Source organism: Manacus vitellinus, unplaced genomic scaffold (assembly GCF_001715985.3).
Source record: "Manacus vitellinus isolate BGI_N305 unplaced genomic scaffold, ASM171598v3 scaffold_8_pilon, whole genome shotgun sequence".
Taxonomy (NCBI): Eukaryota; Metazoa; Chordata; class Aves; order Passeriformes; family Pipridae; genus Manacus; species Manacus vitellinus.
In genome coordinates, this window is record NW_021940864.1 from 2,202,554 (window position 1) to 2,215,533 (window position 12,980).

Here is a 12,980-nt window from a genome sequence, read left to right on the forward strand (position 1 = left end):
CCACTAGGAAATATGAGAAAGGCTCCAGGAATTCACTTAACTTCGAGTATTAAATAAAAAACACTCCTCAGCTGCCCCAGACTCCTCCCTAACAAGGCAAAAGTCATGGGAATGTGATCCAGCAGGATGCCCGGCACCCAAACGCTACCGATTTCCGCTGCAATTCAAAGCTCGGGGCAAAGCCATCCCCCTTTCACCACTTCTACTTTAAAAAGAAAAGGAAAAGGGGAGGAGGGGAAAAGGAAAGGGGAAAAGGGAGACAGAAAACGAGAAAGGGGAAAGGAAAAAAAGGGAGAAAGAAAAGGGGGGAAAGGAGAAGGGAAAGGGGGAAAGGAGGGGGAAAAGAGAACGGGAAAGAAAAGAAAAGAAAAGAAAAGAAAAGAAAAGAAAAGAAAAGAAAAGAAAAGAAAAGAAAAGAAAAGAAAAGAAAAGAAAAGAAAAGAAAAGAAAAGAAAAGAAAAGAGAAAAACAGAGAAAAAAAAAGTTAAAAAAAAAAAAAAAGAAAAAGGAACCAAATATTTTTGTTATATGTATCATGTTCTTTAACTAAAACAAAGCAGCTCCATCCACCGGCCCGTTTCAAGCCAGAAGAACTTCGGGGCTGCGCCGCAACTACCGGGAAAATTCCAGCTCGGACGGAGCCTCCACGGGCCCCGCTCCCCCGGCCCGGCCCCAGGAGCGGCTGTCCCCGAGGCAGAGCCGCCCTGGCCCGTTCTGTACCCGCTCTTACCAGCTCCTTACCCGCTCCTCACTCTCTCCCTGCCCGTCCCGGTCCCGGTCCCGGCACGACCCGCCCGCCGCCGGCAGAGGCAGCAGCGGCACCGGGCGGGGGGAGGTGGCAGGACAAGCCCCGCCCGGCCACATCCCGGGGGAGCATCCCCCAGAAAGGGGCAGAAGCTGCTGAAAGACGGGAGACTCCGAGGCGGACCAGCACCGTCAAAGTTCCCCTGGGAACAGGAGTTCCTCCGGAGGCATACAAGGCTTGGAAAATGTCTTTATAACCAAGAGGATAATATAGTTGTATTATCTTGAGTAACAGAAAGTCCTTTTTATACGGTGCCCTGTGCATCTCTAGAGTGCACCTCCCAGAGGCGACAAGGTACCATGCAGAGAGAGTTCTTTCCTAAAAGGAAAGAACACACAGATAGAATAGAACGGGTAGGATGATGAGGGGGGAAAACACCTATAAAACACTCTAGAGCGTTCCCAGGGACATGGAGCAGAGTTGCCAGGGACGGCAGACACCCAAATTGCCCATATGAAAAGCTGTCAATAGCAGCGATAGCTCACTTACAGAAGTGAGCTCATTTCTTGTGTAATTCATCCAAAATTGTTTGTAAAGCATCATCCATCCATTTTAGCTCTACTGCTTTTCAGTATTGTTGAAATTTCCCTTGTGTTTTAATACAGAGGGATGTCCTTCTGTAAATTGTTTTCTTTTGTCCTATTTATCTTCTCTGAAAAGTTTTCTTATGTCTTCTCTGAAAATTAAGCAATACTACTGCTTTCCTCTATGCATGGGTAATACTATTCAGGCTCTGTCCATCTCCATTTGCAATAGAAGTGTTCAGTATGGTTTTCCCCACAAATAAATTTTTCTGTAAGCTTAATGCCATTATAAAAATTGCACTAGGATAAACATTGGCCATCCATGGTTTAAAAAAATCTGGGTTTATTGTCTTAATTTAAAAAAATCCAGATCCAAATATAGTTAGACAGTTCATGAGTATTTATAACGTCAAACCAAGTAAGATACTGGTTGTTAAAATTATGCTTCAAATTAATTTTACTTTGGTAATACAGAATTTCACCTGGGGGCTTTTTGCCTACCTGTTTGTGGCAGAATCATGCTGTTGTTCATATTTCCATCTCAATATCAAGAAAGGGAAAGGGTTTAAGGATTTTCTACACAGCCTTTTCTTAGAATCCTGGTTTGGGTTGGAAGTGACCTTAAAGATCATCCAGTTTCAACCCTGGGCAGGGACACCTTCCACTTGACCAGGTTGCTCAAAGCCCCGACCCCGAGAGCCTGAAATTTTTTGACCATAATGTAACCTGTAACTTGCAAGCCAGTGAACTGTAACCTTTACATTTTTCTCTCCTTAAAGGTTTTTCTTGAGTATTGCCAGCCTGAGGCCTCCAGGCTCAGACTGCAGTACTGCAGCTCTGGCTAGCATGGGCTTAGGCAGCTCCACCTGCCATCCTCACCCCAGCATACAGCCCTGGAAGTGTCAGAACCTGATCCCAACCTCTTTCCTCTGGAATTCCATCCCACTAAAGTCTTCTGCCTTGGAAATTCAGGCCTGATGTCAAAATTGTATTTATAGTCTCCCATAAAAAACAGAGTCTTTTGCCTCCTCCCAGGACACACCCAACTTCTTAGCAGAGGGGACCAGAGGATCAAAACCTCTTGTTTTGCCAAAAAATGCCAAGAAATTATAAATACTTTCTAATTTCTATATTTTCTACATACTCTCAAATGAGTCCTTCAGACTCTCACATACTCCTGCACAACAGTCAATAAAACCTTTTCCCTGTTTAGCTTCCACATTAGTCCTTTCTAATGGGTTTCGAGTAGGAAGGGTATTTATTTCTCATATCTCCTTATCAAAGTCAGCATGTCCAAAAAGAGATCAGATTTTTCCTTTGTTGAGACAAGTGTATACATTTTCAAGACAAGACTGTTCTTCTCCAGAAAATTCTGCTATCGCTTTCTCTTCCTCCAAAATAATTCCGTGCAATAGAACTCAAGCATTAGTGAAAGAATCCCTGAAACTGAGATTTAAAAGTCCTTAATAAAATTTGACTTTAATGAATAGCATATACAGAATGGATTAGAACTATTAAAATTATTTGTACTGTAAATACAATTTGAAGAGCACATACAGTATTATATATTGCTACAGTTATTAAACTCATTCAACCTTTTACAATGCTAACAAATTCAGTTTACGTTGCTGACTATATTTAAGTTGATCTTAACATGATTTGCAATATATCATCCTTTTTATAAAATGTTTACTGTATGTGACTATTTTGTCAAAAGTGAAACCTGTCAGTTCATATCTGGCTAAAACCAAATATAACTGGAGACAGAAGAATACTTGTTTCTAGACTTATATTAACTCTTTGCTCTACTAGTTCACCTTTTATTTTAGCAAGAAATTTCTGCAGAAGTTCATCTTAACTGAGAATTACTTTTGTGTTTTGGTTTGAAAAAGCAAATTCTTCTCCTCCTCCTATTTAATAAATTCATCTTTCACTTAGCACAACTGCTATTTAAAATTTACAAGCCTTGTATATTCTCTATTTACGTAATATATATTTACTACACATAAATTGGTTATAGAAATCTAGCATACTAATGTCCTTTCTGTGAGAAATTGAATGCTTGTTGGATTCAGGTGCTCTTGACCTCCTGGGCTAGATCGATAATCCAGAAGAAACTTTTCTTGTCTACTTCTTTGGACTAAAAATAAACCAGATTTTCCAGACTTCAAAAGAAACCTTTGGTAGAGTTGATTCGCCCCTCCCAAGGTTTATATTTTCTGTCCAGCCCTGCTTATGCTATATACAATTTGAAAGTCACTAAATAGAAGTATATTACAGGTGTTCCTTATGTCAAAGGCTGCAGTTAATGAAACTGCACTGAAGTTCTCAGTTCAGACTTCTTCAATCTCCTAACTTCATTAAAATAATCTTTCTTGGATAAAATGTTCTGCATTTACAATTTCAGCACAAACTGAAGTCTTTTAAGTTCGAGAGAAAAGAAATTTGAAGTTTCAGTGGGAGGGCAGACAAGGATGAAGACTCTCTTTGTAGTAGAAAGGGAAGTGTGTGGAGATTTAAGGTGTTCTCATATTCATTTAAGAAGCAAAGAACTTTATACAGAGAAAGTCTGCAAGAAGCTACATGCCACCACAGACTGGCTTCCAAGTCAATTCATGAAAGAATCCACAGTGCTTAAAATAACTGGAAATTACCTAGACTCTTAAATTTTGTGGGTTTAACTCTTCTCAGGACCAAGCTGTGTTGTTTATGGGAGACCACCAAGACAATTTTGACACCAGGCCTGGATTTCAAAGGCTTCTTCATTAGTTAAGACCTCATCAGCTTATAAAACTTCAAACTCCCAGGGTGAATTAGATTTAAACCCAGTACAGGTAAATCATGATCTCTCCTGCACCTCTGCTATTTCACATATAAGAAGTTTTTAACTACAAGTCTTTTAGGGCTCTCAGCATAGTAGCTTGTCATGCAAATTAGACCCAACGAGAATCACATTTCTCCTGTTGCAGCTCAGCTGCAAAACCCCAGCATTGCAGCAATGCAAGTGTTTGCCTCTGCAAGAAGCTGAGTGATTCTGAATTAGCATTGACATGTCTAAAGCTGCCTACACACAGAGCAGAGGCAGATAATGAAAACTGCCCCGGGCAAGTTTCCGTGTGGTTTAGTTCACAGCCCCAGTCAACCAGTAAACCTGGTTTACAAAGGTCTCCAAAAGCTCTTCTCTGTCCCCCTCTGTAACCAAGCCAGCAGTTCTGCACACTCAATTACAGTTAAAGCAAGTCTCTGACTCTCTGATTAAAAGAAATATTCAGGAATTCAGGCAAACGTGGCCCCTTCTAAACAAACATGGGTTTAATTCATAGCTGAGCAGTTCTGCAAGTAATAACAGAGGCAGAAAATGCAGAATAAGACAGAACAAGCATTCTTAATCGAGCAGCATCCAGCCTTTGTGGGAGGAACTAATCAGACCTCTGGCAACAATTACCATTTTTTACTGCACTAAGCTTTATTTTTATTATGACCCTGCTGTTGCTAAGATAGTGCTCTCAAATTACCTTACATACAGACTGTATTAAATAACAGGTTTGCCCAGGTTACAGGGCCAGATGGTTCTCCAAAGTTTAATATATCAGTGGATTTATATTATTACAAAATCCCACAGCTTTCACATTGCTCACCCAATCCAGTAAATAACTTCTCCTGTCTAGGCAATATGAGGATACAAAATTTATTTCCTTTCCTGTTTGCAACGGATGCTTTATATGTCCAAACAAATCTGTTCTTTGGAGTCCTAGTGAACACTGTTAAACAGTGTGATCACTGTGTCCAAAGTCAGCATCCAGGAAACATGCTGGGCCAAAGACCTTCACACCAAAACTTCAACTCATCTGTCAGTGAGGGAAGGCAGAGTACGTGGAGCAGCAGCATCACAAGTACAAGAAATGGAGCTGGCTTGGGAAAAAGAGAAAATAATCCACAAAAACAGCCAAAGTATTTCAACAAAGATGGGAAAACCAAGCGCTTCAATCTCAATACTGATGCTGCTTGGAGTGCTGCTAGATCACATCCATCGTGAAGATCCAGCCTCCACTATCACTGAAATGTTGAGCTGGTTCAGAATTAATCTGAAGGAACTAACAAAAGACATGACAAACACCACCATTTTTAAACCAACATTTCAGATGATCGTTGTTCAAATCACAGAGGAATAATTATGTAACAAAATAAGCACATGATTGTTTAAACAGCAGTGAGATGAGACCCTTGCACAGCTTACAACATCAGCCTAAGATTCCTGTTTTAGAATTTAATCTCTCAGGCAGGGAAACCTCTGACCTGTAAGAGCTTAAGGTCTTTTAAAATAGCCAATGTATTTGGTGCTTCTTGGGTATTTTCATGACTCATGAAGCAGTAGCTCTTAAAAGGGCAGTTCTGAAGCTGAACTCATTCGTGATTATAGCAAATATTTATTTTGAGCACACAGAATAGTTACTGGGGATGTGTTTTCAGAAATCTAGGATAGCTGAACATTTTAAAATCCTTAAATATGTTAGTATAGCTTCAAAAACAAAGTTCAGAGAGAACTTCCGAAAATCCAGTTATTGAAACCATTAAAATAGTGATGTTTCCTGAGTTATTCACTTATGCATGAGTGTGAGAGACTACTCATGAGGTGCCCAACATTATGGAGACATGAATTTAAACACTCTAAAAATGATTTAAGAACTTGTGTATTACAGTGTCCATTCAAAAAGTTAACTGTCATTAGGGTTTTTCTTTAAACTTGGTTTTACATAGTAATGTTCTAAATTTTTTTCCAGTTTGCAACATTTTGTCATTAGTTTCCTCAATTAATCAACTAGTAAGACAAGCATTCACACTGTATACTTTTGAGGATTAATTTCAGTATTAGTAACATTTCTTTGCCCAAATTTTGTACACTCCATGATAATCTGCACATACTATTTCATATACACAAAGTAGTTCAAATTGCTATTTCTGGACAACTTTGCCTCAAAGATGAATTCTTCACTGCCATGTTGAAGTCAGCCTTCAGTTGCATAGCCTTATGTAGTAGCAATGTAAACATTTAACAGCATTTGAGATATTCAGAAACAGATTCAGAATCACCTGGTTAGCAGAAAATAAGCACAAGCTAGTTGGGCATTTCTACTTGATCCAGCTTCTAATGCCACTAAGTTAAATGTAATGTACTATGCCCCTTTACAACATTACTACAGCAGTATCCAAAATACTGTTTTAAATTTTTTTTCCAGATTCTATTTTCGAGTATTGGTAGTTTACAGTTTTCTAAAGCTTAATTCAAAACATTTTCCTGAAAAACTGAAGGGAGCTTGAGTGATCAAAATTGTCTCTCCCTAAGCATGTTTACTGCTGATTGGTGAGAGGGACACACAAACACACTCCCAAATAATACTGCAAAGAAAAAATGCTGATAAACTAATGTACATTGGAATTGTACCTAAATGCCTGTACATTCTGTATGAATTACAGTTTGGATGTTGAGATATATTCTGTTGTAAAACCAGTTTGAGATAACATTTTATGCAAGCTCTAAACACACTCTCTTCAAAGCATATGTTTTAATTAGACATGTCAAAAATGCCTAAGCAAAACCTTTTTCTGAATGCAGCTACCTATGAAAAGTAGCATCAGTAACACATCTAGTAATTTGATTCAGAGAATTAAAATAACTGAATTAGCACCTTCACTGCAAGATAAAAGTCTTCAGAGAAGGCAGCTTCAAAAGAATTGGAAGAAAGCACCTTCCCACGCTAACTGAAACAGGTGAAGCTGTATCTGCTTCCATAAAATGGTTTGAAAGAAAGCAAACATTTCCCAACCCGGATTAGCACCAGCACCCAGTTTTAAATTCAACACTGTGCTCATAAGAAACCCTGCAGGCTCTCCCCATCTCCTCTCCCTTTTCTAACCACATCTACTTTGCATTTAGAAAAGGAAAAAACAACAGAACAGTTCCACAGTGGTGATCAAGCAGACCAGGTGAGAAATGCTAATGTGGGCTCGATGTCCTTTGCACAGAGCAGCATTAGGTACAGAAATGCAGCCTGGCTCAAAGAGAAGCACCATTAAGAGTAACTAGACTGATGTAATTACCTCAGCTCACCTCACCAACAACAGCTGTTAACACCCCACCACAATATCACACCATGCAACCTGGGCACAGCCAGAATTAAGGAAAAAGTCAGGCTGGTTTCATGTAGTTGATTTTATTATTACATATTGATAATACATATCAACACTTTCGATATCGGAGTAAACCCTTACGGGACAAGTAAGTGCCATAATGCAAATTATGGAACAGAAGATCAGTGTAAAGTGTGGAGCAGCACAGCACCTGATTTTAAAAAAACAAAACAAAAAAACCCCAACCAACAAACCAATGCTGTGAAAACTCGTGGTATTAAACTTCACTTAAAAAAAAAAAGTCTTAGGAGAGGCCTAAAGTTCACAAACTTCTGAAAACACAGGAAAAGCCATGTGCATCCCCTCAGTGAATCCATCAGGATTTAATTCCATAAACACCTTTTGCAAATTCAGTGTTTAAATCTTTCACATATTTTGTGTTCTTCTTTACTGTAAGAGAGCACAGTAAGGTGATCTATTCTACACATATTGTTTCACTCTTTTGGGGTAAATGACAATCACAGTGTCCTCTAGCTTTAAACAGCTGTTTCAACCAATATATATATACATATATGTGTAAACAAAATGTTATTGTAAGGGCTTAAAGCAGTTTCATAGAAGTATCCCAATTCAGCTGTTTGTGCTCTTTACTTCAATATCCAAAGTATCAATAGCCAAATGCAAGCAGGAAAAGTTTCCACTGTTGCAGTCTAAAATAATGATCCCATTTACTTGTGTGAATTCGTAAAAATCCTTTCAAGCCACAACTCCAATTAATTCAAAAGGGCTGAGAATAGGAATAATACACTTACAGTAACTGCACAGCTTGCATGGCCAAAAAAAGTCTCAAAACTCATTTTTAAACTGTTATTAACAAGTAATGGAATGTACACATATTGACAATGAAATGTATAACTCAAAAATAGACAACTACTGCACGGATCCAAATTTGTTAATACATACATATATTTGAAAATATACAAAATCTGAAGTTATTACATGAAATCAAAACCTGGTTTTAAAAAGTGCACAGTAAAAACTGAAGGTAATTACTATATAAATTATCCACAGAGTGTGTATTTCCTGGTTTAGAGCCAGCATTAAGTTCTGTTTTATCTGTTACGAGTTCTAAATATTTTAAAGCCATTTACAGCACCAATTCAGTTTTTACTAGACCCAATACCAGCCTCTGCTTCCTGGAACAAACAGGTACTGGATAACGAATGGTCACTATCTGCATCCTGTGCAGCAGCAGCTTCCAAAGACTCAGCCGTAAACTATCGACTTTTGTTCTTTTTAGAATTTCCCTGCAACAAGAAACAAGTGAACAGAACATGTAACTCAGATAAGAAAATTTAGACAGGTAACACACAAAACCTGATGCCTGATAATTTGTGCCTACAGCAAAGAAAGTACAGTCAAACTGAAAACAGACTACGGACTTTTAATAATGGCAGCTTGTAGCTGCTTGCTCTGAAAATCCCACTATTTCTATAAGTATAACAGAGGCAAATACCAGATATTTCAAATGAAGTAAGGTACTTCAACTGAAACCTGTGAAAGAGACATTTGAGGTATGTCCCAAGACACTCAACTGTATTAACACCAATATAGTAAGGGTAGTGAAGGCAAGTCAAATCACAATTCACCTTTAAGTGTTATTTCAAATATATCCTATAAGAATAATTGCCTCAAATAGAAAAATCAATCCCCCATCCTACAGCTTTTCTCCAAAACGTATTTTAATTTGGTCTGTGCAGATTATTCGTGGTTTAAAAAAGAAATTCCACAGCTAACCAACTCACATTTGACTTGCAATAGTTCCACAAAGGAAACATGTAGCTTAAAATAAACTTTACTGTAATAGTTACTTGCTGGCAATTCTTCACCTTTCTAATTCCTTAAGATAAAATTTGTTTTTAATCTAACCAACAACTCTCTCCAAGTGATAAAGGTTTTAACTGCATCATTTTGATTTCAACTGAATCGCCTTCTACATTGGGTAACATCTGAAAACCCATGTGGCTTCTGTTGTGAGACTCTGAGGTAATTCCTTACAGACAGAGTACCACTTCAAGTCCTAAAAGTATGGCAAGAGAAAAATTCCAGAAAATGTTCTATAAAAACATGAAGTGCTACGGTCAGTGTGCAGCCAAGAGCTTTCTTCAAAAAACACAAGAGCTTATACAACCAGAAGTAATTTTAAAGAATACAGTGCCAAGTTAAAACACCTAGATATCTGAAGAAAAGCATCTCTGTAAAAGGAGGGGGGAAGAGGTTACTCGAAAAAAACAAAAATCGCCATCTTGGGATCTTTAACCAAAACATAGATTTTTTTTATTAATTTTTTTTAACCCTTCGGTAAAACCTGCTTCCGTGCATTCCATGATTAAGGAGAATAATGCTAATTTATTCATTTCACAGCCAGACGAGTGAAGGGCAAAGGCCTTCACAACACTGCCCATCCCTAGAAGCACCAGAGTAAGATATACCATGGTTTAATCACTGACTGCTCAAAACAACAGACTTCTATATTTTTCATCATTAAGATAAGTCAGAAATTTATTTCTGATAAGTGGGCAGATTCCTTGCTTGCAAAAGGACTTAAGTGTGCACTTCAAGCTCACAGAAGAATGTAAGTAGTAGCTTTCTCATTCCTCCATGAGAGACAGACAAGCTGTTATATGGAAATAAAACAGAGAAAGAGACTAGCTGCCGAGAACAGAGTATGCTGTGACCAACAGGGGTGCAGAAGGGACACTCCTACCCAGAAGTTAATCATAACCACCTGGTATCACCAGCTGGATTTACAAATAGTTCTATTTTCACTGCATTTAAACAAAAAAAGGTGCTGATCTGCCATCGGAGGGTACACTTTGAAAGCCTAATGTGAAGCAGTGACACAAAGAGTTTGTTCTTTCCCACATGTATGTTTTTCAAGAATTTTTTCTTCACTGCAAAGTGCAGAAGCAGGTTTGGAGTTTCCTTTCCACTTGGTTGAGAATGAGAACTATAGCTTGGGAACTGGATAGTTAAAAGGGCAGCACTGCAGAAACACCAGATACAACCCACACACCTCCAAAATGCAAGCAGTGCCTAAGGCCAGCACCTGCCAACTTACCTTACTAGCCATCTTTAGAGTATCAATTTCTTCCCTTTGTTTAGTTAAGGTTTCATTCATGCTGCAGAGATGGTCACTCATCATACTTAACTGATCCTCATAACTTCTCTTTGTCGTCATCAATTCATCCTAAGGGAAAAATAACACAACCAGAAGCCTTTGCTCAATATTAGTGACAACTGGCAAAGCAGCCAACTTCTACCTCCACTTGTGATGCTGAATGTGTGCAATTCAGCTAAAAAAAAATTGCTTTATCAAAGAAAGTCAATAACTATTTTTCTTTTACCTGAAGTCTCATGCATGGTTTACTCCCCTTATTTTTGTGCTGTTTCTGTTAGATTTTTTCCCCCCGCTTTTTATGGCTTACATAAAAGAGTAACAGCCAAGTTTTCCAACATTGCCTCCAGCCAGGAAACAAGTAACATTTACAGGGTTAAAGCACGGCCTGGACATGAACACACATGGCATACAAAGCTGAAGGAATCCACATGCAGTTACAGAGCTATGATCTCCCTTGGATTAGAGAGATGTGGGGCATAGTGTGCATGGCTAGAACACAGCAATGACGGGATACACACACTTTAGGGAAGACAGGATAGAAGGGAAGAAATCATGCTTCATGTGAAGGAGTGTCTTGAAGACAATTAAGATCTCAGAAGTAGGGATTACAGGAGAACAACAGGGTGATATGGCAGGCATCTGCTACAAGCAGATAAAAACCTCTCATCCACAGCCCCTGATCCTCTTTAGGGATTTTAACTACTCTGACATCTCCTGGAAGGGCAGCAAGGTGGAACACAAGCAACTCAGGAGTTGTCTTGAGTGTGGCAAAGAACTTCTTGATACCAGTGATCAACAGGACTAAGATATGATCTCTGCTGGACCTGTTACTCACAAATAAGGAAAAGCTGGTCAGGGATGTGAAAGCCAATGGTGGCCTTGGCTGCAGCAACCATGAGTTAGTGGAATTTAAGATCCTGAGGGAAGCAAGCAAGATGAATAGCAGAATCACAGCAACCCTAGATTTAAGAAGAGTAGATTTTGGCTTTTTTCAGTGTCTGCTTGGTAAGTTCCCAGGTAAAACTGCCCTGGAAGTTACAAGGGCCCAGGAAAGCTGAATGATCAAGGAACAGTCCAACGCTTAAGAAATGGAATGACTGCGGCACAAGGCCAGCATGGCTGTACAGGAAATATCCCATTCAACAGCTTGACCTGAACTCTCTCTGCTCTGACCAAAGGAGGGGACCAAGTGACCTTCAGAGAACCCTTCCAACCTAAACAGGTCTATGATTCAATACTATGCAGACTACTAAACATACAAACACCATGCCTGCTATCTTTTTTTAGCAAGTTTAATATGTACTCGGAGATTAACATCTCGTGCCGAGTTGGATTTTGATTGTGGAATTTCTTGGAGGAACAAATCACAAGAGTGTTAAAAAGAATTGTTCACGGATACAACTGTTCAAAGTTTATAACATTATGTTCACTGCCTGTATGGAGCAATTTCAGTACCCACCATCACAGACAGGTGAGCAATAAAGTTATGAACTATATGTAAAGGAAACATGAAGGAATTTAGGAACCGAGTATTTACATATATACTTTATTTAATATTGGCTCCTTTCTCAGCTGTGTGGAGGGGAAGGACAAACGGACAGGACATCCACAAGATCTGGCATAAAAGTCAACTATTGTTAACAACAGCTTCTTAAAAATTAGCCCAAAGTTATCATTGCTTAAGATATCTATCTATCTCAAAAAGAAAAAAAAAAAAAATCAACCTGGCATCTTTTAAAACTTTCAGGCCCAGGTGCAAGAAAGGATTAAGAATTCCTTGTATGATCTGAAAGCTGTCACACAACCACACCTTTTGACATTAAAACTCCCTCATTTTCACAAAAATCCTTGACATCAAATGCCCTAAAACACGGGCCTGGCTACTACAGCCTTTTCCTCACAAGGATGTTCCACTTCAACTTTATACCTGGGATTTAAAATGTATCACTTAAGGCTCTTCTCTACATACCATTAGAGATTTTACATCCCATAACTAAGGACCTAGTAATGGCATGGCCATGCTAGATGGCTGTAATTTTTCTCCTCCAACTTCAGCTCACACATGATTACAAAAAGCATCTATTGCATTATTACATTATATAACAATTCACTTGCCTGTAATCTGCTGATGTTTTGACTGGCTGCCTTCAACTCTTCCGTGAGCGATTCCTTGGACTTCTCTGCTAAGGACAGTCTTTTGGCAAGTGCTCGACACTATCAAGAGGAACAGGATAGGGATGGGAGAGGGAAGGAAACTTAGTTCCAGAGTATTGGAAATACTGTGCCTTGTGGCATCTTTAGGTGACTACTTCGATTTTTCCATCTTTCTGTAACATTTAGA

General features: G+C 38.9%; 1 protein-coding gene across 1 annotated transcript in view; it reads right to left on the reverse strand.

Moving 5' to 3' along the window:
* Window positions 1-7,521: 7,521 nt before the first annotated feature.
* PPP1R21 (protein phosphatase 1 regulatory subunit 21) overlaps window positions 7,522-12,980 on the reverse strand; it is a 42,943-nt gene continuing 37,484 nt past the window's right edge. The window contains exons 20-22 of the mRNA XM_029965078.1: window positions 12,755-12,853; window positions 10,580-10,708; window positions 7,522-8,765 (exon numbers count right to left, since the gene is read on the reverse strand). Coding sequence (XP_029820938.1) covers window positions 8,736-8,765; window positions 10,580-10,708; window positions 12,755-12,853 — 258 coding nt within the window. The 3' untranslated portion in view covers window positions 7,522-8,735. The remainder of the gene's footprint in view (window positions 8,766-10,579; window positions 10,709-12,754; window positions 12,854-12,980) is intronic.